Source organism: Streptopelia decaocto (genome assembly GCF_964273445.1).
Source record: "Streptopelia decaocto genome assembly, chromosome: 9".
NCBI classification, from domain to species: domain Eukaryota; kingdom Metazoa; phylum Chordata; class Aves; order Columbiformes; family Columbidae; genus Streptopelia; species Streptopelia decaocto.
Window position 1 is genome coordinate 14,015,303 of NC_138664.1, and position 26,718 is coordinate 14,042,020.

Consider the following 26,718-nt stretch of genomic DNA (forward strand, 5'->3'; position numbering starts at 1 on the left):
AAGCCAGTGTCTGGGGAGATGCAGAAAGCTGGGGAAATCAGGAGGTAGAAGCATCTTCCAGGTGAGCCCAGGAGATTGATCTGGTTGAAACTGTTAGTGTGGGAAGGTAATTTGCTTTTCCGTGTGCCTGATGTGCAAGAAACTTCAGGGATTCTTGCCACTTTATTTGCTGTGCAAGGTATTGCGTTTGATCCTTCACTGTTTTGTTGTTGTAGATAGAAGTCTTCTCCAACTTGTGTTGAAGAGGTGACGTCACAGAATATGAAAGCAACTTTCATATTTCTTTTGGCAGGACTGTGTTATCCAACAACTTCAAGCTTAAGAGCATCAACATTTGTAAATGTGGTGTTCAGCTTTGAAGCTGGGGAATAAAGAACTGTACTACGGTGCCCTTGGCGTTCTTCATGCACGTGGCCACGTCCATTCCCATGTGCCACTGCTGTGCATGGCCAGGTTTCTGTTACTGGTACTTGGGGATGTCTTCGTTCTGGCCTTGGTGTGGAATACTTCTCAGTTTCTGAATTAATTCTTTTTAATATGAACTTACTTCTCAATTCCAAGGAAAAATAAAGATGACCTATTAAAGAGCCATTGGGTTTTGTAACAGTTTGCTAGTGGTGTGGCTTATAACAATAAATATTGATGTCATAATTAAAACTTTAATATAATTGCCATCAGGTAGCAAGAAAACTAGCAAAGTTAACTTCTTTCGCACAGGGTAGATTTGAATTTATCTGGATGTTCAGCTGATGCTTAATAATTTTTAAATTGTATTTGGTCATTTGTGTTGTCCTAGGCTTGGTTTCATCCATGTCATTAGTACAGCAAACTGCTACTAGGAGCATGTGATTCCTCCAGGCATGTATACAGTATGAACCAAATGAATGCCAAGTCCTGAATGTTGTGTTTTGTGTTGTGTTTTTCACTTTCAGTTAATCTTTCTAACATGTCTTGATAGAAAAACTGCCCAGGGACAATTTAGTAACTTTCTCTGTCATTGCTGTTCCTGATGCTGTGATTTTTGATACAGTTGTATCTTGCAGAAGTGATATTGTGTGTGTGTACAAGGAAAGAATGCATGATACATGGAGTGTGGTGTGGACATAAATACTAAGAATAATGACTGTGCTCTGAAATATGTTTTGATTCAGTTTTTGTACATGTGTATTCTTCCAGAATGCCTCAAATGAAGATTGCCACAATCACCTTTGAGCAGTGTAAAATCTTTTCCCTTTTAAAAAGTTGCTTCTCACATGTGTATTTCTGGGAATGTGCAACTGCAAATGTGCTTGGGAGGTACAGCACTCTCTGCAGGGACCCTGAACCAGGGGCAAATGTAGTGTTTTGAGGCTCTGCATTCTCATGGGGCTAGAAATAGGCTTTTAAATATGAGAGATACTGTGTTGTGTTCTGTGTTAGTAATGAACAAACTGAAGTGCAAAAGCACCAGTGGTGTCTGGTGTCCAGCTTCTGTGAGCACTGAAATACCACCGGCCTTTCCTCCCTGATCCTGCTCTGCCGCGGCAGCAAAGGGGCCGAGGCTGTAACGCGCGTTCCTGAGTCTTCAGTTCTGGCCTCATCTCATTTCTCAGGGAAAGGAATCTCTCCTTTATCCAAAACATTTTTAGCCTTTGTGTTTAGATTGTTACATCTAAATACATGTGGAATTTCAGTAAGCATTTGCTAATTTAGTAATATTTTTTAGTTTTTTTCACCTTTGTCACTTCTACAGTAATTTTGTGGGGTTTTGTCTTAAGCTCTGTCAGATAATCTAGTGTTAGTATTTCTGTTTCTACATAAATATATTCCAGTTTATCACAGCTTCTTAAATACCTTATCTGTCTTGATAATTTAAGAAACTTGCTTTTTTCTGACTGATTTTACTTTGCTCGTCTTCTGCTTTTTGGCCGTGCGGGTGGCCTGAGACTGGCAGCTGCCTCTGTTTGTAGGTACACCCTTCTAAATTTGCCTCTTACATACTTCTTCAAGTTGGAGCTCTGTTTTAATCTGTGCTGGATATAACACATTTTGGCCTTTTTGTCTTTGGCCTTTCTGTTTGGGGATTTTGATGGTTCTTCTTAGCACTGCCCTCAGTGCTCCTTAGCGTTAGAGTTAGAGAAAGTAGTCCTAGAAAGGCTTTTGTGCTCATTTGTTTCAAATAAAATTTAATAATATCACATGTCCATAAGAATTATTTTCTGTAAAATGTGGCTGGAGCTGGGAATGGAAAACTTTAAATGTCATGGTAACGCAGTGTGTGCTGCAGTGAAAGACGTGTCATGGAAGTGTAGATACTGCAAAATAGAGGCTTGCTGGAAGTGCCTACAGTTGTGACTGTGATTGCCCTTTTGTCCTGCCAGTGCTGACTGAAGGTACTTACATGTAGTAAGTTGCTGCATATTATTAAAAAACAACAAAAAACCCCTTTTCCTTGTGCAACTTCTGATCCAGCTGTATATATCTAGATGTCTGTAGTTAGAGCTGTGCTTTCTAGGAGTGACAAGTTGATTTTGAAGTTTGCCCTTTGGTTTTATATTGTGGCCTGGGACAAGTTGCTAGTTTTTAAGAAAAAAATATCATCTTTGAGAAAGGAAGGGTACTTGAAGCTCTGCTTTTATCATGAGAATTATAAGGAATGGATACCTGGCTGTAGGTTTATCATCCACTGGAAGGGCTGTGTGTCTTATGAATTCAAATAAAAAAAAATAATATAATTGAACAAACAGAAAAAACCTTTTAGCTACTTCAGTTTATAGAAAGGATTTTTTTTTTTTTTGGACATGGCAGCAAGAATCGGGGACAGAATAAAATGGAACTTTTCTATGGTTTGAGATGTCATTTAGAGAAATAAAGACCTTAATGGGTGCTGACTTAATTGATATTTTGATTGGACAGGTAACCAGGTGTGAAGTCAAATGATGCTGGTTTTCATGTTTTATGCTTTTTATTTTTTTAATTGTTATTCTTCCCTAAGCCTAGGGTGGATTCATGCTGAGATATTATGGAACATAGTGTTTATTTTATGCTGAGGTAGAGTTGTACAATTAATGTAAATTTAGTTACTGAATTTAGCTAGCAGTAATGAGATAAGTAATGTCCTAGTTTTGACCAAGATAGTTAATTTTCTTCCTGGTAGCTGGTGTAGTATTTGTGGAATGTCAGTAGAACAGTCTATATGCTGTTTCGCATTGCTGCTGACAAATCTGTTTTGGGAAATTGGTGTCATTACTAGTCTAGATTATCTTCTGTGGGCTTGTTTTATTTTCTGGAGGGATGCAGATGATGATATAAGAACAGCTGTGTATGTATGTGGTGGGCGCGGGGTTAAACATGTTCCAAATGGTTGGATTTTCCCCCTCTTTTTGCTGCCATAACTTAATGAATTACTGGAGACAATTCTTGGTATTTATTTAGTCTGCCTCTTTGCTTTTCCCATAGAAGATCATAAGAGCCCTTTTTCATTGCATTCTAGAAAAGTAAACTGTTTTGTACTGATTTCTTTAAGGGTGCTTGACATGTGGCTTTTCTACCCATGTACTATTGCACTGTAAAAATGCTGTCATCTTGAGAAGTGAGATTTGCAGGAAGGAAGAATATTATTTATTAGGTAAACTCGGTATTATCTGCCTTATAACTAAATCATGGGAGCTAAAGCACTGCCACCCTAAAACTGGTCACTTGAACATGGCTTTTTTATCATCTGTGTAAAAGTTTCAGTTGCATCAAAAAGACACCATTCTGTTGGTGTTTAGGTATTAAGCTTTGTCACAATATCTTCTTTATGAGCTTAGGTTGGTCTTCTGGTTCGTATGTAGTCACCAGGCTTTAAATTTCATTTATAGAAAATGCTTATGAGCACCTTTTAATGTACTGTAATCTTATTAAGGCAAGTTGCTGGTGTTTCACGTTAGGGTTGTTCTTTGTATCCCTTCATGCTGAAGGGTGTAGTTGATCCTAAATATAGTCTTGAGTATTCTTGATTTAAAAAACAAAAAACAAAGAAGAAGAAAGATAGCTTTCAAAGTACTTCAAATGTATACGGGTATTACATTTGGCTGTGTACAAAAAGTAGTGCTCTGTGTTGTATTTACAGTTCTTCGGCATCTGCCTCTAAGTTCTGTTTACTTTTGAATTAATGTTTCGTTTCCATCTAAAGATGTTTTATACAGTAATGTCAGTGTCTGTTCTTCAAAGGTACAGACAAAGTAGTTTGGTAATTTCCATTAGAATGCTTTTCACTTACATCCTTGAGACTTTTCTGTAAATCCTTCTTTAACAGTTCCTGACATGGCTGCCCGGAGGCGTTGAGCCAGCATGTGCAGTCTCAAGCGAGCAGACCGAGTTGGGATCCCAGACTGCTCGCTCCAGGAGGCATTTTGCTCAGATCCTTAGGGGAGCGTTGACCTTGTCTTTCTTAAAAAAGTGGCACCTGCTGGCGAACCAGGAGGGGCTCGGAGGGAGTTGGGAAGAGACTACTTTGGTCTTGGAAGGCTGCGATGTGAAACTCGGTGTTGTGAGTGCTAAAGAAGTACCTGGCTCAGGGAGTGGATGGATAGAAAAGAAATAGAAATTAAGATACTTGGGAGAGAAGCACTGTTTTGATCCATACCTGATGCTTTTTATTCAGGTCTTGGCACCCACAGTATGGTGTTCCTTGGTGTTCCCTGTTCCTTTAGGTTGTGCTGCAGAACGCTTGGACCACTCGTTTGTGCAATAGGTGATGCTAATTAAAACAAAACAATGTTGACTTGATTATTTTGAAGTAAATAATTACTTAAAGCAGCCTAATGCAGAGGGATCTCAGCAATTCACTAAGTTGTTAATTTTTAGTTTGGTAGAATGAAATCAGACCAAGGAAAAACTTTCTATTTGCAAGGTCAGTATATAAAATGCTATTTGCAGCTTTTTCTCATTTTGTAGTTTTATGGTCTGTGTATCTAATGAAAAGTAATATATTTGGTAGGGAGCAATGAGATTTCATGCTGTTATTTCCAGAAGATTGCTAATACAATACAAAACCAATGTTTGTCTTTTTTTTTTTTTTTTTTTTCCTAGATTTACATAGGCTTAATCACAGCTATTGTGCAGTTTTGAGCTGAGAGTTAAAATGCACATGTTTAAGCAGAGTTCCTTTCTCTTCATCCCCCCAAAAAAATCAGATGCAGGAGAGCAGGTTGTATAGGAAGGACAGGAAATATAATTTGTATTATACACAGGTCCAGATCAGCATTTTTAAAAAATAAGCTATTGAGTTATTGAATGTTAAATTCTAGACTGCATTTAGTAGGGTAAATTGCTTATAATTCTGGAAGCACTGATCCTGATAGGAAGGGTGATAATTAGTTTCTAATATGGACAGAATTGCTGTTATTAGCTGTGCTCCACATGTTTGCTTCCCCGGTGGCATTCCTTGGGGTGCAGCAGATGGATGAACAAGGGGCAGAGGTAATGTGTGCCGTGATCGGCTGCTGCTTTCCCCTGGGGATACTTCTAGAATGCTGAGCTCTCGCTTTTTTTCTTTTTTTTTTCTTCTTTCTCTTTTTCAGCAACTTTGAGAATTAATTTATGGCATTGCTCCTTCGTCATCCATTATCCAGCCATTTAATATCAATATGTCAGTGTCTTAAAGGATGGGCTGTTGCATGTGTGCTGGTATCTTAAATCTTACAGAGTCAATATCGTGCTTAAATACTTTTCTCTGTTCTGTGAGGTTGTGGTATTAATAGTCTGATGTTGCGTATTAATGTTATCTGATCTTTTGCAACATGATCAACTCCCTTTAAGTTGGAAAATGGATATTATTTTGGCACCTGGATGGCAGAATGGAGCCTGCTATTGAGATTTGTCCTTTTTATTTAAATCTATTCAAGTAATGGCTGCTCTAGTAATGGGAGGCAGGGGGGTTGTTCTTTTATTTTTAAAGCCAAATCTATTCAAGGTAGTAATGTAGGCCACCTTCCCTGTTTGCCATCCCAAAGAGCGGAGTCTTGCTCAGGTAGGAGGAGGAGGAGACTGACTCCTGCACCCATTGCAGCAGCAGCTCTTAGCAGGTGGCACAGCGGGAAGCTGGAGATGTGGGTTTAACGTATAAAAGCCAAACTGCTGCTGGCAGTGTTAGTGTTTCAGCAAATGGTTGCATATGTGCTAGTGCCATAGAAAAGTGCAAAGGGAAGAGAGCTGAGGCATCTAAAAAAAAAAAAAAAAAGCATCATGAAAGGAAACTGAAAGTAACTGGTCCTGGATTAAATAGAGTGGAATAGCTAATTAAATAAAATGGAAGTCTACATATTAAAAACAGCCCTGGTTTTGGACTTCATGACTTTTAAATCAAGTTAGGAATCTCGGTCAAATTTGCTTTCCAGCTGAACAGAAAGGGTAGTGATGGCTTAGTACACATGAATGAAACTGCAGTTTGTATAATAGGTTAACTAGATAAGAGAGAATGAAAACAGATAGTGTGATGTCAGACTATAGCATATGAAAGTGATCAAATTTTGTATGTTTAATTAAAAGAAATGTAAAACCTTTCTAGTATCTAACGATTCTTCCTTAAGTCTTTATTGAAATTCTGGCCAGTGTTTTGTTCAGATTGCCTTAAATATGCGTGTCAGTTACCTAAACTGAACTCAAGATGGATATCTATCTACCTGGCTAAACTTGGGTTTCGCTGTGGTTTCCAGCTGTATAGTAGTTTGTGCTGTTGATCAAGGGAAAGAGATGAATGGCAGTGAAACACTGGACTGACCCAGCCCAGTGCCGGGGGCATCGTTAACCTGGGCAGGGGAAACTCCAAACCCAAGACCCCGTCATGAACAACGGCACTGATGCTTTCCAAGAGACTGCTTCCAGACAGAGGGGCTGTCCTCATACCCATCTCCTTTCTTTAAGTTTTCCTTTCTGATGCAGACAGTAGAGAATATAAAATACATTGCTTGAGAAAATGTTCAGGCTTGTGGAACATCTGTAACAGAAGACACTTACCTGTGGTAATGGAGTGTAGTGTTCAGCACAGAGAATTACTGAGTTTCCATCTGTGGCTGAACCTTAAGTAGTGCCTTTTTAATTAAACTATTTCTGGAGTAAATTTCAAATTCCTCTATCTATGAGTCATCACAGACACAAATAGGTCAAACTTGAAGTAAAAACGAAGTTGTACTTTCCTTGTGGCTGGCTCCTTTTAAAAGTTGGGATGTTGCTGTCTGGCATCTAACATTGGAAGAATTCCTCTCTGCTCTTTCATCTCCCTTATTTTTACACCTCTTCAACAGGCTGCCATAGTATTTCATGTATACATATTATAATCAATCATTCAGTAGAACATTTGCAATATTGTGCTTTATTGAGAAGAGTTAATTTTTCTAGTGCCTTTTCTAGAAAAGGATACACCATCAATTTTTGAGTGGTTTCTGCAGTATATACCTTTTTGTATCAATATATAGATGTTTAACTGCTGTAAAGAAGCTGCTTGGTCAGGTTCACTCTTTTGGAATGCTGAGACAGACCTAGCCTTGGAGTTTTCCTATGGGCACTTCGTTGCAATCAACAGTATTCTCAGAGAAATTAGTAACTTTACACTAAGATGAATCTTCATGGTTAACTCTGCAAGTTTCTCACCAGGGACATAAAATTTCCTGAAATTCTGTTGGGCTCATGTTTTTAATATATCTATACTTTTTCTGTGCAATTGCAACAGAAAAAAACCCCTACTTTTGCAGTCTTAAAATGACTTCTGAATTTGGGGATCTTTTTGCTTTTTCTTTCTGGTTTTAACCTGGGTTCTTGAACTGGAATGACTAAAGAAAGTAGCGATTTATTTGGATGATAGTTCAGGGTGTTTTTGTGTGTGTGTGTTTTTAAATACACACATATATGATTATTTTATGGACCGTGGAACCATTTTGACTTTTTTATTTTCTTTCAATATTTTTTTCTTGTCTACTTTTGGTACCACATGTTACAGATGTGGGTATGCAGTGGCAATCTGTTGACAAGGAAATTGTACCTTCTGTCTGAGGTTTGCGGTGTTTCTAGCACAGTGACTTGGAAGTATTTTTTGGTTGAAGACTTACAGAAGACATCCTTTTAGAGACAGGATTTCAAGTACGTTTTTTAGTAAATGCCAATCCACTTAAAGCTCTCAGAAATGGCAGAGTACTTCAGTGCTTCCCAGCATTAGGTGCTACTGTCTCAGTATGTACACTGTGATGATGTTTGCCAGCTGTACCAGTGCTTTTCCCAAACTGCAGCAGACAATTTGGAGTAGTGTGGAGCGTGGCGTGAAGCTGAGGATGCTGCTGTTATCAGTACCACCAGTGGTGGTAGTCAGCACAAAAGTTTTGCTCTGAAGTAGTTACTGTTATTTGATAGCTTCACTGTGAATCTGGACAGTGTGAGATATTTAATATTCTGATCATGCCTTCAAGTAATTCCTTCACCCTCTGGCTGCTTAAATAGGCTGAAGAGCACAGAGCTCCTTGATGCAGAGAGTTCTACTGATGGGATGTCTCACAGGTCATGTTATTCGAAGAACTTTTTGCTTGCTTTGTCTGCATAGTTGGGTAACGTGAGTGTTCAGGATTAGTAGATGGATTCCTTGTTTTGAATGTGAAAAATTTCAAACAGCCACTATGACTTGGCAGGAGCAGGTTCCCGAACAAATGCTTTGTTGGGTCAACCTGTTGACCATTGCTGCCAGCCTGTGCCGTGTAAGTGACTGTCCAGAGAGAAATTGTTTGTGTAGCTGACAGCTAGATCCAAATACAGTAGCTGGATGTGGATTGAAGAGGATGGCAACTTGGAGAACTTTGGAGAAAAATGGTTTCCCAGAGGGAAGGATTGGCAATCAGGAAATAAATAATCATCTGTAGCATGTCTTAAAGATGAAATACAATGGTAAACAAACATAAGAGAATGAGGTTAAAGTATTTGAAAAACACTGAGTTAGCCCTCCAGGGTGAAACATAATTCTGTTTAAATCTAGTCTGTTAATATTGACCCATTTCAGAGCAAAAATATGGTTTCTGTGTCCTACTTGCTTAAGTAGATATGGTAACTTTGTCCTGCCTCATAGTGTTGATGCCTAACTGCCTGTTTTTTAAAAACTCTTTTGAATTCCAAACCAAAGTTTTGTACATGAATTAGGCATTAATGTTATTTTTTGGAGGCTCATTAGATTTGTGTGTGTGTAAAAGACTGCAAGCCTTTCAGTTTTGTAACTTAAAATCAAGTTGCTTCTCTCTTCTTCACGCAAGGAACAACTGCACCTGAAATTCCTGGATTAACATAGAAGTATTACCTGTAACCAAAAGAAACCAATCAGCGATATTATGTAGCAGGTGTTTTCCATGTTAGTTTTCTGCTGAAATCAACAGAAACTCTTGATTAAACCTGGTATCTTGTCTGGTGTGTGTCTCATTCACTTTCAAAGAAAAGGTGCGATGATTGGAATTCTCCTTTTCACCCTTTAGCATATTAATAATACATATGTTATTTATATCTAACCTATTTTCATTACCTAGTAAAAGAGATTTTAATTGTTGTTCAGGATGTATTTTAAGTTTTTGAACTGATTTGAGCATGTATTTTGCAGTCTTCCAGAAAGACCTTTTACTATAACATATACGTTTCATGATATGAGTTGAGCAAAACTCTTGTGGTCTGGGAAGCAATTTTACCATCTGATTTAATATGGAAAGCTTTGAATGTACATTTGAAAGTAGACTGTGCCATCTATGTATTTGTTTTCTTAGGCAATTCTCTATAGAAATTCTTGACGTTAAATTCATTAAACAGTTAATTCCAGTGGTGGCTCTTTTCTGCCATAGGAAGCTGGTTTTATTCAAGTATTACTCCTGTGATGAACCAGTTCAGGAATTTTGTTTGTTTTTATCTACCTCCACATTGTATTAATCAGAGCAGAATTATTCCTGTGCTATTTGTTAAAAGGACAGAGAAGGATACATCATTATTCAACACACAGAGTATAATGTTTCTCCTAAATAGAGAATTTGACTTATTTTGCTACATTTTTACTGTTATGCTTTTAGAATACTGACCTCTACAGGTGGTTCATTCTTCTCTTTTAGACTGTTGATGGCCTTGAATTACTTCTGTTGCATTTGCAAAGTAAACAAAACAAAGCCTTCAGAGAGATTTTTCCTTTCCAATGAGGCTGACAACATCAAGGGACAAAGAGCGAGCTAGTAAAAACCCAGCCAGAGCAGCTGGGTCTTATTTCCCCCTATCTCTCATCAATAGCATATTGCGTCCCACTCCCCAACTTCTTTTGGTGCTATAGCCACTTTTGCCATCACTAAGTTTAGACAGAACATTAAACATAAAAGTATTCCATAGTTTAAGAGTGTTCATGAAATGGATTTCTAGACTTGTTCTAAATGGGTTATTGTTGAAATATTACTGTCTGTGGAAACATGTGTCATAGGGTTTTAGTTAACCCACGAACTTCTGTAGGTTCTCTCTCCTTTATTTTAGTATCCTTGGTGCTTTGAGTGTAAAGTACTTTTGCCTGTGCTTTGGGTTGCTTGATGTGATTTAGACCGAGTTTGGAGCTCTCAGCTGCTCTTAACCAGGTGCTGTGATTGAGCTGATCAGCCCTGCTATGAACTGGCTGTGGTTTGGAAGCTTAGCAGTCTTAAGATTGCTGCAGTTACAGACTTCTAATCTTGGAGCTGTTTTAAAAATGGCTTTGAGTGGATTTTCTTGTGTAAAAGATGGCATGCACACAATAAGGACATTGTGGTAATTGTAGTCAGTGTTTTTCTTAGGCCAAATGTCAAGTCTGATAGACCTGTTTGAAATACAGATGTTCCCTTCTATATTTTTTCTATTTTCTGTTCAGCAGAAAACTTATGATTTAACAAAAATCTTGTAAACCTTGTGTTAGAATGAGGGATGTGAGTGTGAAGGAGATTTAATTGGCTCTCAATAGAAAAAGTGTGAAGTACAACACTAGATCAATACAGGCGCCACATCAGATTCTTGTATTACATGTCTGTAACTAGCATTAGAGCTGGCATTACTCTGGATTTAACTGAGTGCAATGAGTATAGAATTTGGCTTCAAATGTACTTCCTTCTTAATGGAAAATAAGATGAAGTGGCTTAGCTCCATCTGTATTTTTTAGAATCTCTTGTAAACCACTGAATTCTGGTTTTACAATGAGAGTGTTAAGAACATATACTCAATTGAAATCCTGTACAAATAGAGAGTATTACATTTTAAAAACTTCTTAAAAATCTAATTAGTCTTTGGATAACTTAGAGGCTTCACAGATCTTAAGACGTCACACCATGTGTGAAGTTTTTGTTCGCTTTCAACTTTTTTTAGTAAAAGCAGGTATAGATTGTTTCTCCATGCTTTTTTGTCAGTTATTTTGCCTTCTTTTTAGTGTAATATTTCATAGTTTTTTGTTTGTTTGTGTGTGGTGTGTGTGTTGTTTTTTTTTTCCTCTCTTGTTTCTCCCGTAGTAGATTCAGCATTAAGTTAATGATACATTCCGAGTCCTTTAGGAAAATGAAAACTTGGCTAAAGAGATCTTAGGGGCTGAAGCTTGTACAATGTTACGGTTTCTTGATAATTGGTTAATATATATCTTACTCAAGGCAAGTTATGCCCCTGATGTTTAAAAATTCAGCAGTGAACTTGAAAATGTAAAAGGAAGTGGCTTCAGATTTATTTCTTGCTTTTTTGAAAGAAAAGCCAAGCAAGGAATAAAATCCTAATGGCAATCCATATTCTCAAATGTAGAGTTAATATTGTAATCAGTGATATACACAGAATTTTTTTAAAAGCCTAAATTGCACACACATATCTGAGTGATGTGCATGTTTACTCCCTTTGAGTGACCTTATAAATATAAGCTTTGCGTATTAAGATATGTGTAGTGAAGTTGAACAGAGCTACTGAAGCTCTTTGTACCTGAACTTTTATGTCTCTTTCACATGCATCCTGGCAGGTGCCTTAATGTGTATGTGTTTAGTTCACTGGGCTTTCCTATCACTTGTGAAAATTCAATCAAGTACTTGTGTTAGTTTGGCTGCCAGGAGAACCCCACGTGCATCTGTGGATTGGGCACAAAAGGACACGAAGTCATCAAATACAGCCTATCAGTTATGTGAGAATATCACGTTTGTTTGGATTCAGGTGTAGAGTGTGTAGTTATGAATTCATTTCAATTTGCAGGTATTTCTTAGTTTTCTTAAAAGTCTGTTGGCCAAGTTTTTCTAAAGGAATAGACTCTGCATTTTTAGTCCGTGTGAGTGTGTGTTGTGGAGCTGTGTGTGATGTTGATTCTGAATTGCCTGATTATGTGTGTGAATCTTCACGATGTTCTCTTACATCTGGGAGGGAAGGCTGATAGTTTCTTTTGAACCCCTGTCAGTAGATCTTTCACATATAAATTGGGATACGAAGAGACATTTGATACCTTATTACCCTTTCACAAAGTGTCATCTGAAGAATACCGAAGTGACAGTATGTTGAAGGGTAATAATGTTCTTTGTGATTGGAATATAAGAAATTCTTTCTCAGCTACTGAGTCATGGTTGTCTCTTTCAAAAAAGCAGAAACTTTTTTCGTTTTTGTTATTTTACATATTTAACAGAACGTGAAGGGTCTTCCTTCTATTGAAATTATTTGATAATCCTTATGAACTGTAGCATTTTCTTTTTATTGGCTGAGCAAAGCTGGGCACTTTTACAAATTTCATTGTATTGGAGAATGAAAAACTAAAGTACAAACTGAAGCAAAGTCTGGAAGCTGTTGCTAGTGCTAAAATCAGTAATATAAAGAGAACCCAGTGCAGGGTTCAAGGCCAACAGCATTTAAAGTCACCACCTGGGGAGGCGATGTGTTCAAATTGGTTTGTTTTGGCAATGCTTAAGATTCTAAAATACAAAAGAGAAAATGGGCTATAGTAATTTATAGAAGCAACTTATTTGGCACATGGAACCCAAGACTTGTTTTGGCTAAAATTCAAAGTGTATTCATAATTTTTTTAAATAAAGATTCTTTCTTTTTGTCTTTTTAATTACAGAAGAAACAGAGGGAAGGAAAATTCTTGGGTTTTGTTGCCATTTACTTTGAAGCAATTTACTCTTCCTCTAAATTTTGGCCAAAATTCTAGCAAGTGAACAATAAAGTTTGTGTGTGAGTGTTCTGGCAGTGTTGAACTTCCTGGTAACCTGTTTCTAGCCCGACACTGAGCAGATTTGTCACTTTTCAGATTTTATTAAGCTTATTGGTGTTCAATGTAATTAAAACATGCATTTATTCAGTTATTTTTCCAGCACACGAGCATAGTATCAATGTTCCAATAAGTCCAGTAGTCCCAAAGTAAGCTGCAGGATTTTATGCATTACTACACAGGGATGTCTTTTCTTTGTTCCCCCCAGGATATGACTGTTTTTAAAATACAGCCATTCTCAGAGCTGGCAAATACTCGAGAAATGCTGGGCTGGCTTCCCTGCCCTTCCCGCAGCCCTGACTTTGGCCTTGTCCGGTTCTCGTGCTCTGCCCTTCTTCTCTGCCAACAATGCTTCTGTGAGCTAACCTGGCCAGAAACCAACAAGGGGCTTTTTTATGGTTCCGCTTTCTACTAGTTTCTTCCTGAACTGCTTTACTGCAGGACCCTACAGAACACTGGTGCCAGTGTGAGGGAGCCAGAGGTAAAAGCGGGGCAGTGGGGAGAGGGCAACATTAGGGGAGCGGGGTGGCCTCTTTTGGGTGGCAGCCAGCCCAGAGCTCTTAGTAAGACAGGCTTGCGTTTGCGTACATAAAACCTGACTCATAAGCTGTTGGCCGGCAGTAGTTCCTGCATCAGAATCCCTTGTGAGGAGCTGGTGAGTGCCGCTTGCTGTTGCAAGGCTCCTGTGCATGGGGACAGCCTGTGCTGCTGCAGCTCGTGTGGTGGCTCTGGGGCCTGCGGGGAGCTGCGCGGCGCGGCTCCCTTCCTCTTCACTACCCTTCCACTGCTTTTTCTTACTCACCTGTCATAGTACACTTACAATATTTGTCCTAATTTTAGTGTAAAATCATTAGCCTCTGTGTTCTTATTAAATATCCATAGAAATCTGTTCTTAATTTTAAGGTGTAAGTTTTATAGGAATGAAGTTGTGAGGCTATTTGATACCTTTGTAGAAGGAGGGACTTATAAAGTGTCCTGGGAGGAGGAATTTTAAAAAAATAAGTTATTGATTGCTACTTGCTTTTTGACAAAAGACTATTCAATCAATGTTTGGAAGTGTTTAATACTTTATTATTATTGTAGGAAGGATAATTACTAGGCGAGGGTACTTTTACCACAGAAAAACTGCCCACTGCATTTTATTGGCTTTCAGCATTTTCTAGTTATAACTTCTGGAACTGCATTACCAGCATACTTTGAGAAGCAGCAGCAGCAAATTTTGTTTACTCATTAAAAAAAACCCAAAACAAACACACCCAACCAAACAAAAAGAATAAACCAAAGGCATGAGTACACTTGAACAGCAACAGGTATGTCAGTTCCAGCTGTATTGTTAGAGAATTAAGGCAGTTTAAAATGGGGTTACTTGACTATAAATTCCATTTCTAACTTGTCCATCAAAGTTCTGCTCCTGAAGTGTGCATGGTTTCTAAGTGCATTTTATTAAGAGTGTTTTAGCTCATGTAACACTTGTTACAAGAAGAGCATTGAAGACTCACATTTCTATAAAAAGTGTGATATTTAGGATTTAAGCCAAGGAGAAACATTACACAGTCTAACCAGCCTATGGAGTATTAAATGAAAAGCAAGCAGAACAAATAGAGGGAAGAGAAGTGAAGTCTTCAAACAGGAAAAAGAAGTTGTGTTTTTTGGTTAAGAAGTACAACTGGAAAAATCTTGACATCTTTGCTAGCAAATGTAGATATTTCTGGACTCATTTCCACCAGACCCAGATCCTGCCAGATTTAGTAGTTATTTTCTGGAATAGAAAAGGTGTTTTTTTCTGTTGTTGGTGGGTGGGTGGGTGTGGGTGTGTGTGTTTCTTTGTGTGATACATTTACAGTTACATTCTTTTCAGACTAATTGGATGTTTCTGTTAAACCAGCAATGTTAAACTGTTACAATTATTTTTCAGCATATGAACAGGGAATCCTGACTTCTCTAGAGCTGTTACTTCTGTGTTATTGATCCTCTGTGTAACTTTGTTGTTGGAAGGTAACCTTTCCAGTGTATCAACAGTAACATCATGGATGTGCTAGTAGAAGAATGTTGAAGTGCCGATGATCTCGAAGTGCAGCAGAAATTAGTAGGTCAGGTAATACCTTTTGCTTATGAAGGAAGAAACTAGTGAATACAGGTGTCAGGCAGCTTATTACTTCAGTGACCTGTGATGAGACATCTTGGTTCAATGGTTCTTTAAATAAAGGGGAAGAGTGGAAACAGCTAATGAACAAACCCAAACTTTTTTGGGGATTGAACTGGGCTCCCTCAGCCATCTCAGTTGCTGCAGTGTGGCTATGGATTAATACAAGGCCCATTAACATCAGGCGGCAATCTTCCTTCTACCTTGTTCATTGGTGTCGGAGATGGAACTATCATAGCAGCTTTCCAGCATCGTGGGCACACCATTTACTGCCACTCACTCGAAGGGAGCTGTCAATGCACAGCCTGCCTGCCTGACTCAGCGGGCAGCCAACAGCCCGGGCGGCACGGAGCTGGATATTTGGGCAGATATAATGATATCTGGGAAATCTAAAGACAGATTTCTCTCCTTTGACAGGGAATGTCACGTTTTCTTACAAATAGAATCTCTGTCAGTCACAGAAGTGGTTGTAAGAAATGTCTCAACGTTGAGGAAAAAAAGATTTCTTGGGGTTTATTCTTTGTTTGGATTTGTTGGATTTTTTTAAAGGTGTCTGAGGGTCCTGCTGGCAGCACAGGCTGTGCCAGATCTCCATCGTTTATTCAGACTGGATTCTGGCCATGACTTTTGGAACTAATGGAATTATTGAGAACTGTTGGTTTTGGGCCTCTGCAAAAGGAGAACATCTGGCAAGAGCTTTACTACATTCCAGCCAGCTTATGGAGCACTAGTTAGGACAAAATGCATACGGAAAAAGTAATCTGTGATAGTGCAGGCTAAGGCTGACTTGCGTCAGCTCAAATTCTTGACTGTGTAAATGCAGGTGGAGATGCTTCTTGGAAGTTTTTGATAGTTTACTTTAATTTTTTTTTTCTTCATGCCTAAAATAATAGAAGAAAACACATTTTGCTCTAGGCGTCTCTTTTACCAAGGGAAGAGGTGTTATCTTTCCTCTGGACAAACCAGCAGGGCACTTCATTGTGCTGCAGGGCAGATTGTGAAGCCCTAACCTTGCAAAAGCTTCTTTCTTTAATGAAAATGAAGCAGCATGGAGGTTTTTTTTTCTCGTTTTTGGCAAAAGAGGACAGAGATAAGTGAACCAGGTTGTAATAATTACCTAAGAGAACATCTGCTATATTTATTCTATTGCTTTTTCACATGTAACTGAGAGCTAGCCTACCACATCTCTGGCTTAGATGAACAGATGTGCAGTGCTTGCATTCTTCCCTGGTTAAATACTGAGCAGATAAACTTCAGGTTTAGAGTTAAAAGATTATGTTTAATGTTGACATGTTCGTATAATAGACACTTTTCCCCCAGCTGAATTGAAAGAGACGGAATTCTCTTACAAAGAGAACACGCGACCTTGATGTGTAACTTTTGCTTTGTTCAGTAATGAGAGTTCAGTCCTGTGAGTGAGTCTGTTCAATGTGCTCTTTAGAACAAGTAATCAGAAGAAATCTTCTTTTTAATGATATGCCTGTCTAGAGGTAAATTTGAAAACTTTTCAAACTTCTTTGTATTCCACATGCTTGTTTTATGAAAAATGTAACATGTTTATTGTTTTAATATGAGGTGCCATGCTGCTGTTAATGGATTTTAGACTTCAGTACTGTGGGATAGCCAAAAATCTGATCTAGAGATACTATGTACCTTAGCAAAGTATAGGTTTTCTCCCACATGCTTTTAGGAAACAGCTTGATCTAGATCTTCTGAAGACCAGACTAAGACTTCTGTGATCTTGACTATGTATCTTTGTTTCCAGTCATGGAAGTGTATAGAGTGGAATTGTGTTGGCATTTCCTTGGCTATACTGTATACTATACTTGCCATTTTATTTAAAGTTCAAAATCCTGGCTCACTAAGGTGCTGGGTTTTTGTCTGATACGTTTATTTCTCTGGTTCACCTACATGAACTCAGAAATTCAAAATAGATTATTTTTTCTCACAAATGTGTTTTTTCAGTTCTTTTTTTCTTTCTTCTTTCTTCTTAAACTGGTTGGTACATCAGAGATCTCTTTTTCCTTAAAAGGTGTCCTGGTTTTGTGTTAATTAATGTATTGGTGATCTTCTAAATATGAGCAAAGTACTTTTAATTTGCTGCAACTGGATAATTTTAATTGTACACATATAAAGATCCATGACAATCACTAACACCGTGAACAAATACTGACCCCAGGTTGATCTTGGAGTTTGTTTTCAAGAGGGTCAAAGTTTGCTTGACACCTTGTGATACAGTAAAAGAGTGAAAGCACTTTTTCTTAACATTTTTAGACACATTGTTAGAGCATCTGTCACAGTTGGAGTGTGTTCTCTGCCCATGAGAGTTTGCATCTCAGTTACACGCTGCATAACTCGGATTGTATTGTGTTGTGGTGCCTGAATTGGCAGTTTCCTGTACTCTTGTGATACAGTTGGTAACAGTAGCTATTGACTGAGGCTGTATTTGAATATTTTTGGTCTGGTGTGTGCAGTCTTGTGACACTGGTCTTGATTTAGGTGTATATAAAAATACATGTATATTTTAAAGTGTGCAGTTATATAAAGCTGTTGAGTCATAACTGAAGTAACCACAGGAAAATTTGCCAGTAGAATGGATTATTATGATAGTGAATATTGTAGGGCTGAGACTGACTTGTTATAGGCATTCTGTCTGATACTTCATGGTTCAGTGTAGAGAGGAGAATAAGATGCAATTTAATAGCAGTTTAACTGTGTGTGTGTTTGCATGTGAATAAAAGCTCTGGGTTGTATCCCTGCTAAAGGCTTGATCTCTAAGCTGGTTTGCTTTATTCACTTTTGGAACCAAGGAGGTTTCAAAATACACTCTCTGTATGCACACATGTAAATATTATTTATATACAGGACATAATCTGTGAAGATGAGCATTTTAATTTTTCTTTTAGAATTTTAACATTATATTGGATGGAAGAATAACATTAAATCCCGTATTAATAAAGGGAAATATTTTTTCAGGAGTGAAGAATAGCTTTACTGCATAGTGCTCTGAGCACCTCTGTGTGTTTGTAAGGAAATTTTTTTTTTAAAAAAAACCAAAAAACTTTGGTTAAATGCTGATTCTTATATTTTTTGGTCATTAACTTATGCTTGAACTGTATGAATAAACTTACACAAATAACAAATATATTGCATACAGCATATTAGATATGGTATAAATAAGCTTTCCTCTTTGAACTGTACTTGATGTAATTTTTCTGGCAAGGTGGGTGTAGCAATCTGCAGTTTTCTGGTTTAGTACAGTTTGGGTGGGAAATGCCAGTTCCACTTTTATTTCGAGTAGGTTGTATTGTATGCAAAGTGTCCAGGTCATGCCAGGTCACTCAGTGCGTTGATGTGATTTGGAGTCTAGGAAGCAGAGAATACGAGGAAGGAGAAGTGGGTAACTTCTGATGTGTAAGGCTGCTGCTGTTACGGGAATTAATAACTTAATGTTGCTGTTCTCAGGGAATACATGGGCCTTATTACAAGAAATGAATAGGATTGTTTGTGAAATTAAGTTAAAAGTAGTAATTGCCTTTTTTTTTTAATAGCAAATTGTATTTAGGTAATGAGTGGAGACAAATCTAAAACATATTTGATAGTTATACAGGAACTGTATTACCGGTACTGACTTTTGATGTTAATAGACACTGTTAAAACATATTTAAGCTTTTCATCAATTTTCCTGAATGAGCATGATTTTTTCCATTTTCCTTTGACTTTATACAATGTAAGTATTTTGTTGTATTAAGAAAAGTTCAACTGTGCACTGCGAAATTGTATTCTGACCTAAGAAAATACTGTTCTTGCAAGTCATTTTCTGTATGGAAGTGTAGGTTTTAAACAGCTTTCCATAAAGAGACAATTCTATTTGCTGATACATTTTGGGTTACAACTAATTTTTAACACCAGTCAATCCTGATTTTGGTCTATGTTTTGGCTGTTGCCCAGGCAAGTTTTATACTTGCTGTGTACATTCCTCCTATTTGAATAATTTTGTTCTACTGAAGTTTTAATTGTGATTTGCTTATTCTGGGGATAGAAATTAATTTTGTCTAGCATAACGTATTGCCAGTTCTTAACATAATTTCCACAGTAACTGGCATAACGAATGTTTATTCTTTGCAATGTCAGCCAATCGTGCTCTGGGATTCTCCAGGATAAACAATGTTTCAAAAATGCAAATTGATTTATTTACTGCTATTAATAATCACTATTGATGTTTCAGGCAGATCTTACAAACTGGTGGTTGCAAAGAAAAATATTCAAATGGAAGCTAGTGTTTTATGGGTAATAATTGAGATAAGCGGTGCCTCTTCGGGGTGGCTTCAATCCCTGCAGGGCTTCATTGCTCCCTTAAAGGTCTGCTAGTGGAGGGTGGTGGTTAACAACCTCAGCTCTTGTGGTTATAAACCTCACTGGGCAGGTGGGCAAAGATATTGAAATGAATAGTTAACCCCAGAATGGATGTGTTCAATCTGTGACTCAGTGGTTCAATACAGGGAGGACTGAGTGAGCAGCATCATGCAATTTAATAAAATTCTCGGGCAGTTTTCTGAAGGATTTGAGGAGTCCGGAGTTTGTACCAGACACCTCTGACTCAAGACAGTGTTTCTGTGACATATCCATAGCACTTCCATTCATCTTCTGAAGCAAAAGGTACAAAAAGGGATACTGCTCTGCTGCTCCCACCGGTGCCTCTAAAAGCAGTTCTGATGCTGGGGAGGATCTTTCCTTTTTGATGCAGAGAGATGGGGGAGATCAATATCCATATGCTGGAAGGCAGTCAGTACATTCTCCAAGAAACAGTATGGACTGAGATTCGAAGTTTCTCATCTGGTGTGTGTGTGTGGTACTTCCCCTTGCCTTGCCTTTGGGGGCGGGTGGAGAGAAAGCCCTCTATTTATATAGTTTGAAATAAAAGTGGTTTGTCTTTTACCTATATTAGAATGTTACATCTGAATTTATGCCGATGGCACTTAAGTGGTTAGACTGTTGGTAGGTTGCCTGGTTTCATTTCTCTTCTCAATTTGATTAATGCCCTTAGCTTTGTATATTTTAAGCCCACCACATGACATGTATTGTCAAAGCTGCTTTTGGTTTTGAATGCTCCATGCCTCCACCCTGTAATAAATGTGTGGAACTATATCTTGTCTTTACTTGTTTATCTGACTTGCAAATTTCAAGTACTTTTTTTAGAATCTAAGTTATTTTACTCTGTTATTAAAAATATTAAGTGTACTATAAAATGAGAAATGTTTCTATTTGGAATCAACAAGAAGATGCTGAGAGCTAGTCTTAACCTATTGAAATTTAAAATTTTAATTGAAATAGTATTTCTCCATCAAATAATATTTCTCTTTGCATCCTCTTACTAGAAAGTCTAGACCTAAAATATAATTTTAGATAATGATTTGTATCATACTTCACAGTAGACCTTTGCAATATAGGATCTAATGGTAATTTGATTTGTTTGGGTGTCTAAGATGCAAAATACAATCAACGCTGTTATGGTTTGTGGTCTAGTATTTTTGCAATTGATTTCAGTTGTTGAATCTTATCTGAAGGAATATCATTACTCTGAAACAAAATTGGATAAAGAAGTTATAAAAGATAGAAACTCATACCTTGAGTACCTAGTGTAACAATCTACAATGTGATTTTTTCGGTCAAATCATTTATTTGATCAACATCATAGCAGATGGTGACCCTATAAAGTATATTATCTTGTTTACATGAACATTAGAGCTGTTGTCTCTTGAAATAAATTTTAAATATGGTTGTCTGTGTCTTATACCAGCAAGAACAACAACTTTCATTTCAACTTGATTGTAAGATCCAATTTTTTTTATTAGGTGAATGTTTGGACCTGTTCCTTTAGAATGAATACATATGTTGAACCAATGAGGCAACAGGTTTCTTTAGCTTTTCTTCTAGAAGAGCTTGAAATGCTCACAGCGCCATCTTAAAAGCGACATTAAGCAAAACCTTTTTAGAATCCAGTGCATAAAGCCAGGAAGCGTCCTCGTGACTGTTTGGCCCGATCTTCCCGAGGTGGGTGAGGAGCGCTCGGCCCTTCCTACGGCCTGGCTGGGGTCCCGGCTCTGGGCTGTGCCCCGTCTGTGCTGGCCGAGGGCAGGGGACGTCCTGCCGTCCTCCCCGGGACAGTGCTGGCTGAGCCAAAACCAGCCCCAGGCTGTGGCTGAGTCTGCTCCAACAAAGATCAAGCTCGCCGAATTAACCCCTAGTTACACTGTGGCCTGTCTGCTGGAGAAGGAGCCCATTTCGATTGAGAACTATGAAATCAACTCATGAGTCATTTCGATTACTTTCCATCCTCAATGCCTACTAAAAAAAGGAAGTGGGGGTAGAACCTCATCATACTTCTGCCTGTGTCTGTGTTATTAGACCTTTATAACACGCAGTTGTTGAATTTCCCCCTTTTTTGCATTGGTTAAGCAGACGGAGCCGCGGCAGCCGCTCCTGCGCAGCCGGTGTCGGTGCTCTGCTGGCACAGCTTTCCTGCGCCCTTTCACATCCGTGATGAATTAGTGGTTTCTGGAGCTGATTTAGCAGAACCTTAACATAAGTCCTTATGTCCCACTGACTCAAATTTTTAAGTGAGTAACATGTTTTACTGTAGGGGTCATGCATCTAAACAGTACACATATCCATTATCTACTGACATATTTCCTAAATGGGTTGCTATAATGTACTGTGTCTTAGACTTTCCCATTGACTTTGTCTTGCAGTAAAATATTTTTCTTTTCTTGCCCCCCGCCTCCTACTACATCTCTTTTGAAACTAGAGCAACGGAAGACTTGTTATGATAATCACTGGATTACTAGCACTTTTGTTTCTGGCAGAAAAGAGTCAGTTGTGCCAGAAGATTACTTTTGCCTTTGTCAGTGCCAGCCACGACTTTTTACTCAGCTCCTGGACCAGTTACAATAAAACAGCAATGCTGTCAGCTGCAAAATGCAGCAAACTTCCACAAACTGCTGGCTCGATATAGTGGTGGTTTCGCATTTTCAAAGAGCTTTCTCCAGCCTTGAGGATCTTTCCTGCAGTACACAAAAGGTGTCTATAGTTTTTATCTGGGTGGTTGTACTGTGCTCGAAGTTTAACATGACTTCTGCAGGCTGTCTTCGTTAAAAAAGTATTTTCTAGCTTCATAAAACGCATTTCTTAAGGAAATAATTGCTAGAATGCTATTATTTCGTAAGTAGTTATTTATAGTATTTCCTTGTGTTTTATTTTGTAGTGTGGCCAGTATGAGATATATGCATGAAAATTTATAGTTGCAAGATAAAGTTAAGGTTTGGGGATGATTGTATGGAGTAACTTGCACTCGGCTCTTATTTATAAATTGTGACATTTATAAAATATGATATTAAAAAGCTTAATAAATATACATCACTGTTGTGGTTTAACCCCAGCAGGCAACTAAGCCCCACACAGCTGCTTGCTCACTCTCCCCCAGTGGGATGAGGGAGAGAATCGGAAAGCTAAAAGTGGGAAAACTTGTGTGTTGAGGTAAAGACAGTTTAATAGGTAAAACAAAAGCTGTGTACACAAGCAAAGCAAAACAAGGGATTCGTTCATGACTTCCCCTGGGCAGGCAGGTGTTCAGCCATCTCCAGGACAGTGGGCTCCATCACGCCTAACAGTTACTTGGGAAGACAAACGCCATTGCTCTGAATGTCCCCCCTTGCTGCTGCTTCTCCCAAAATGATATACTGAGCGTGATGTCAGGTGGTCTGGAATATCCCTTTGGTCAGCTGGCCTGGCTGTGCCCCCTCCCAGCTTCTTGTGCATCTCTAGCCTTCTCCCTGAAAAGTCCTTGACTTGGTATAAACAGTGCTTGGCAACAACCGAAACATCAGTGTACTATCAACATCATTCACACTCTAAATCCAAAACACAGCACTAGATCAGCTATGAGGAAGAAAATAACTCCCTCCCAGCCAAAACCAGGACAATCACATAAAGAATTTATGCTCTACTTAAAACTCCTTATGAGAGAAATTTGGGTGACATGCAACTAATGAGTTGTGTTTTGTAGGTCAAAGTGCATGGAAGTCCTGCAATTCCAGATGGAAGTCTTCCATCTGTTACAAAAAAATAAATCTTTGATACAGATAATCAGGAATGTAGTTACTAGAATAGTAACCTTAACCTATATGAATGAATTTGCTATAGGAATTCAGGTACTTTTGCAATTAGTTGTTTTGGAATGTGGTTTAAGGATGATTTTACTAATTAACTTTGAATATAAAGCAGTTGGAGAAAGCATTGGCAACAGTATTTCTAATTGTTGACTTGATAATACATGAGATATGTATGTAGATACCGACTTTAAAGATCTCCCTATTTTTTTCCTTCCCTCTTCTCTTTTGAGCTGTAGCCTGAATTTGCATAAAGGGAACTGATTCTAAAAGAACCGTTACAGAGTTAAAAAAGATTCCTGTTTAGTAGGGCAGACACCATGAGTCTCTGTGGGTTTTTTTTAAGCCATTGAAGTACAACCAGTCTGTCTTGCCTTTTCCCCCCCTTATGCTAAAATATCTTGCATGTAATACCAAGTAAGGGAAATAATTTCGCACATTTTACAATACTCCAGCAAGACATAAGGGCAAAGAGTAGATAACGAGTATGCGTTTCACAGTACCTGCTGCAATGTTCAGTGCTTAAGATGCAGGATGAATCAGGCTGTGCAAAAAGCCAGGCTAATATCTTTGTGCTTATCTTGTTACTCATTATAATTTCTTATGGATGGGATAGGGCAGACACTGCAGATTGGCAAATCTTCTTGACTTTTTATGCTCCTGTTTTTGGCAGCTGCAGGTGTCCAAATGAGTAGGTTGCTTTGTAGTCAGCTTCATTAACAGGGGAACTGTTCATCTTAAATGTTTAGAAATACTGCTTTAAGTATACAGAAGCAGATGAATTTCCTTTAATTCTATGGAAGTAGATAATTTGCTTTCAGGTTGCATCAGAGAACATTATGCTTTTGCTATCTTTTCTTATATGTCTGTATTTTTCTTCTTACTGCTAGGTATGGATGAGCGAACAGGTGCCACGTCCTGGGGAACAAGTGGTCAGCCAAGTCCTTCATATGAATCTTCAAGGGTAAGGTTCCCACATAGTAATTCATAGTGAAAGTTTATAGGAATATATAGTGAAAATCAGCAGATGCTTTGGTGATGTTTTCGAAGGGTAAGCTCCTTTAAATACACAAATTAGCATCATTTAGAGACTTTAATGACTTTGATGTGCCGCAATAGCGATTCAGATTTCAAAGACTAAAAAATATATAGGTTAAGAATTTATGAAGATAAACCATACATAAGTGTATACTTGAATGATGAGCATGCTTTTTATTTACCTCATGGTCAGAAAATGAAAATAGAAGTCATGTTACTTATCCAGGAGCCAATTTATTGGCAGTATAGGGAATGCTTGCCTTTCCATTACCATTAGCCAGCTATAGTATGTGCTATGTCATGATGTTGGAGAGAGGCTTCTCTTTTAAAATACCTTCCTCCTGTTCCCGTTGGAGCTTCATCTGTCCTGCTTGTTGAGCTAAAGGTTTCTGATAGTATCTATATCCTAAAATAACATTGCTCTTTAAAAACCCAACTCGATGGTCAAAAGCAAAATTTCCGCTTAGTAAATCACATTCCCTTTCATCTACTCTATTTAATTTGTATGAATATCAACTCCCTAAAAATCCAGAGAGCTGAGTTAGCTCACGCACCTTTGCAGCTTTCTCTTGCTTTGGAGTGAAGTGGATAGATCCAGCTCACTGGATATTATTAAAACCTCTGACTTTGGAAGAGAGCATTAGAAGTCCTAATTTTTCCATTGATCCTCGGTAAATAAGTTATAGTAACAAAAAGATAGAAGAACTCCATGGGTTGTGGAAGTACGCATTTGCAGCATAGAAATTGGGCATTCTTTTAAAACATTGTGTGTGAAGCCCAGCCTTTAGATGCCTTTTCTACATTTGAAATGGATTCTTATTATGCAGCTTCAAGTAACTCATATTCTTATAGTGTTTGGTATTTTGGAACTCATTTACAATGTTGTTGATGAATTTTAATAATTCATGAGTTAAGCTGACCTGACTGGAATTTGAGTTTGTGATTCCTCTGCTGTGTGGCTATACTAATCATATATATATGGTTAATCAGATAATCATATGGTGATGCACTTTGCATTCAAAATTCCTAGGTTATTCCTTGTGGTGATTAACATACAGAGTTTAAATAAGTTACAATTGTCTTTGCGGTGCTGTTTAACTACAAAATGCAGTGATTTTTCCCATAGTTTCAATATTTAATTTTATTGTTGTCCTAATTGTTCTTACTACTTGCCTGTTTGCAGGAAAATGGTAGTCTTCATGGAAAAAGCTCAGACCTCTCCACAGACATAGAAAAGTTGAAACCTCAAGAGGTATCACTTATTCTTTTTACTTTATGTGTGTTGTGTGGTTTTGGTTTTGTGTGGGGTGTTTGGTTGGTTGGTTGGTTTTTTTAAATCTACGTGCAGCTTACTCCTGGACTTTTCCTTTAAAGGTCACAATACAGTGACCAAATTACTGAAGAATTTAGGTTGTTGGCTGGAATTTCCAAAGGTACATAAAGATAAGCAATTTCCAATTCAGTAGAATTGGAATCTGGTGATAGTTAAGTACATACTTGTTAAAGGCTAATTAAGTAAGATGGTGGAAGACTGGCCAAAGGAAATCTTCCTTTCCTGCCCTTTCCTAACTGCTGCTGAAGGTCTGTTCAGGTCAGTATGGATGGTCTGATTGTGTCCAGCAATGGTGCTTAAGGGAAGAGTATAAGTATAGGGCAAATGTTTTGCCACTTTTACTGTTGTACTCCCCTGGCAAAGCTCCGCACTTAGGGGCTTAGGACACGTCCTGGACGGAGCCAACCTGTCTGGCATTGTTCTCATAGCTATTGGTGGACTCGTTCTCTGCAAGTTGTGAATTTTTCTAGCTTTTGTTACAGTTTTGGCAATAATTACAAGTGTTTTGCGGCAAAAATATTAATGTTTTTGTCTTAAGTGTGCTGACCAGTGATTTAACTGATTTCCACCGTGTTCCTGTGTTCTGAATAGCAATGATTGGTTGTCACTGATGGACTTCATAATTCTTTTGTTTTTCCCAAAACATTATTATTTTACATGCCACTTGTATGTCTCTCCTCAATCAAATTGAAGAATTGTAATCTATTGGCCTCTCCTTGTATAGTAACTTCTCCTAATCTGTGCTTAGTTCTTTCTGCATTTTCTGTATAATTTAAGAGTCAGGGAGATTATGGCTGCATGTGGTGGTCAAGGTGAGGGTATAGCATCAATT

At 38.1% G+C, this 26,718-nt stretch overlaps 1 protein-coding gene across 5 annotated transcripts in view; it reads left to right on the forward strand.

Annotated features, from left to right (window-relative positions):
- The window catches only part of TCF12 (transcription factor 12), a 160,012-nt gene that overhangs the window by 17,133 nt on the left and 116,161 nt on the right, over positions 1 to 26,718 (forward strand). For all 5 annotated transcript variants that reach the window (XM_082060687.1, XM_082060685.1, XM_082060688.1 and 2 more), the window contains exons 4-5: positions 24,406 to 24,479; positions 25,737 to 25,805. In XM_082060687.1, coding sequence (XP_081916813.1) covers positions 24,406 to 24,479; positions 25,737 to 25,805 — 143 coding nt within the window. The remainder of the gene's footprint in view (positions 1 to 24,405; positions 24,480 to 25,736; positions 25,806 to 26,718) is intronic.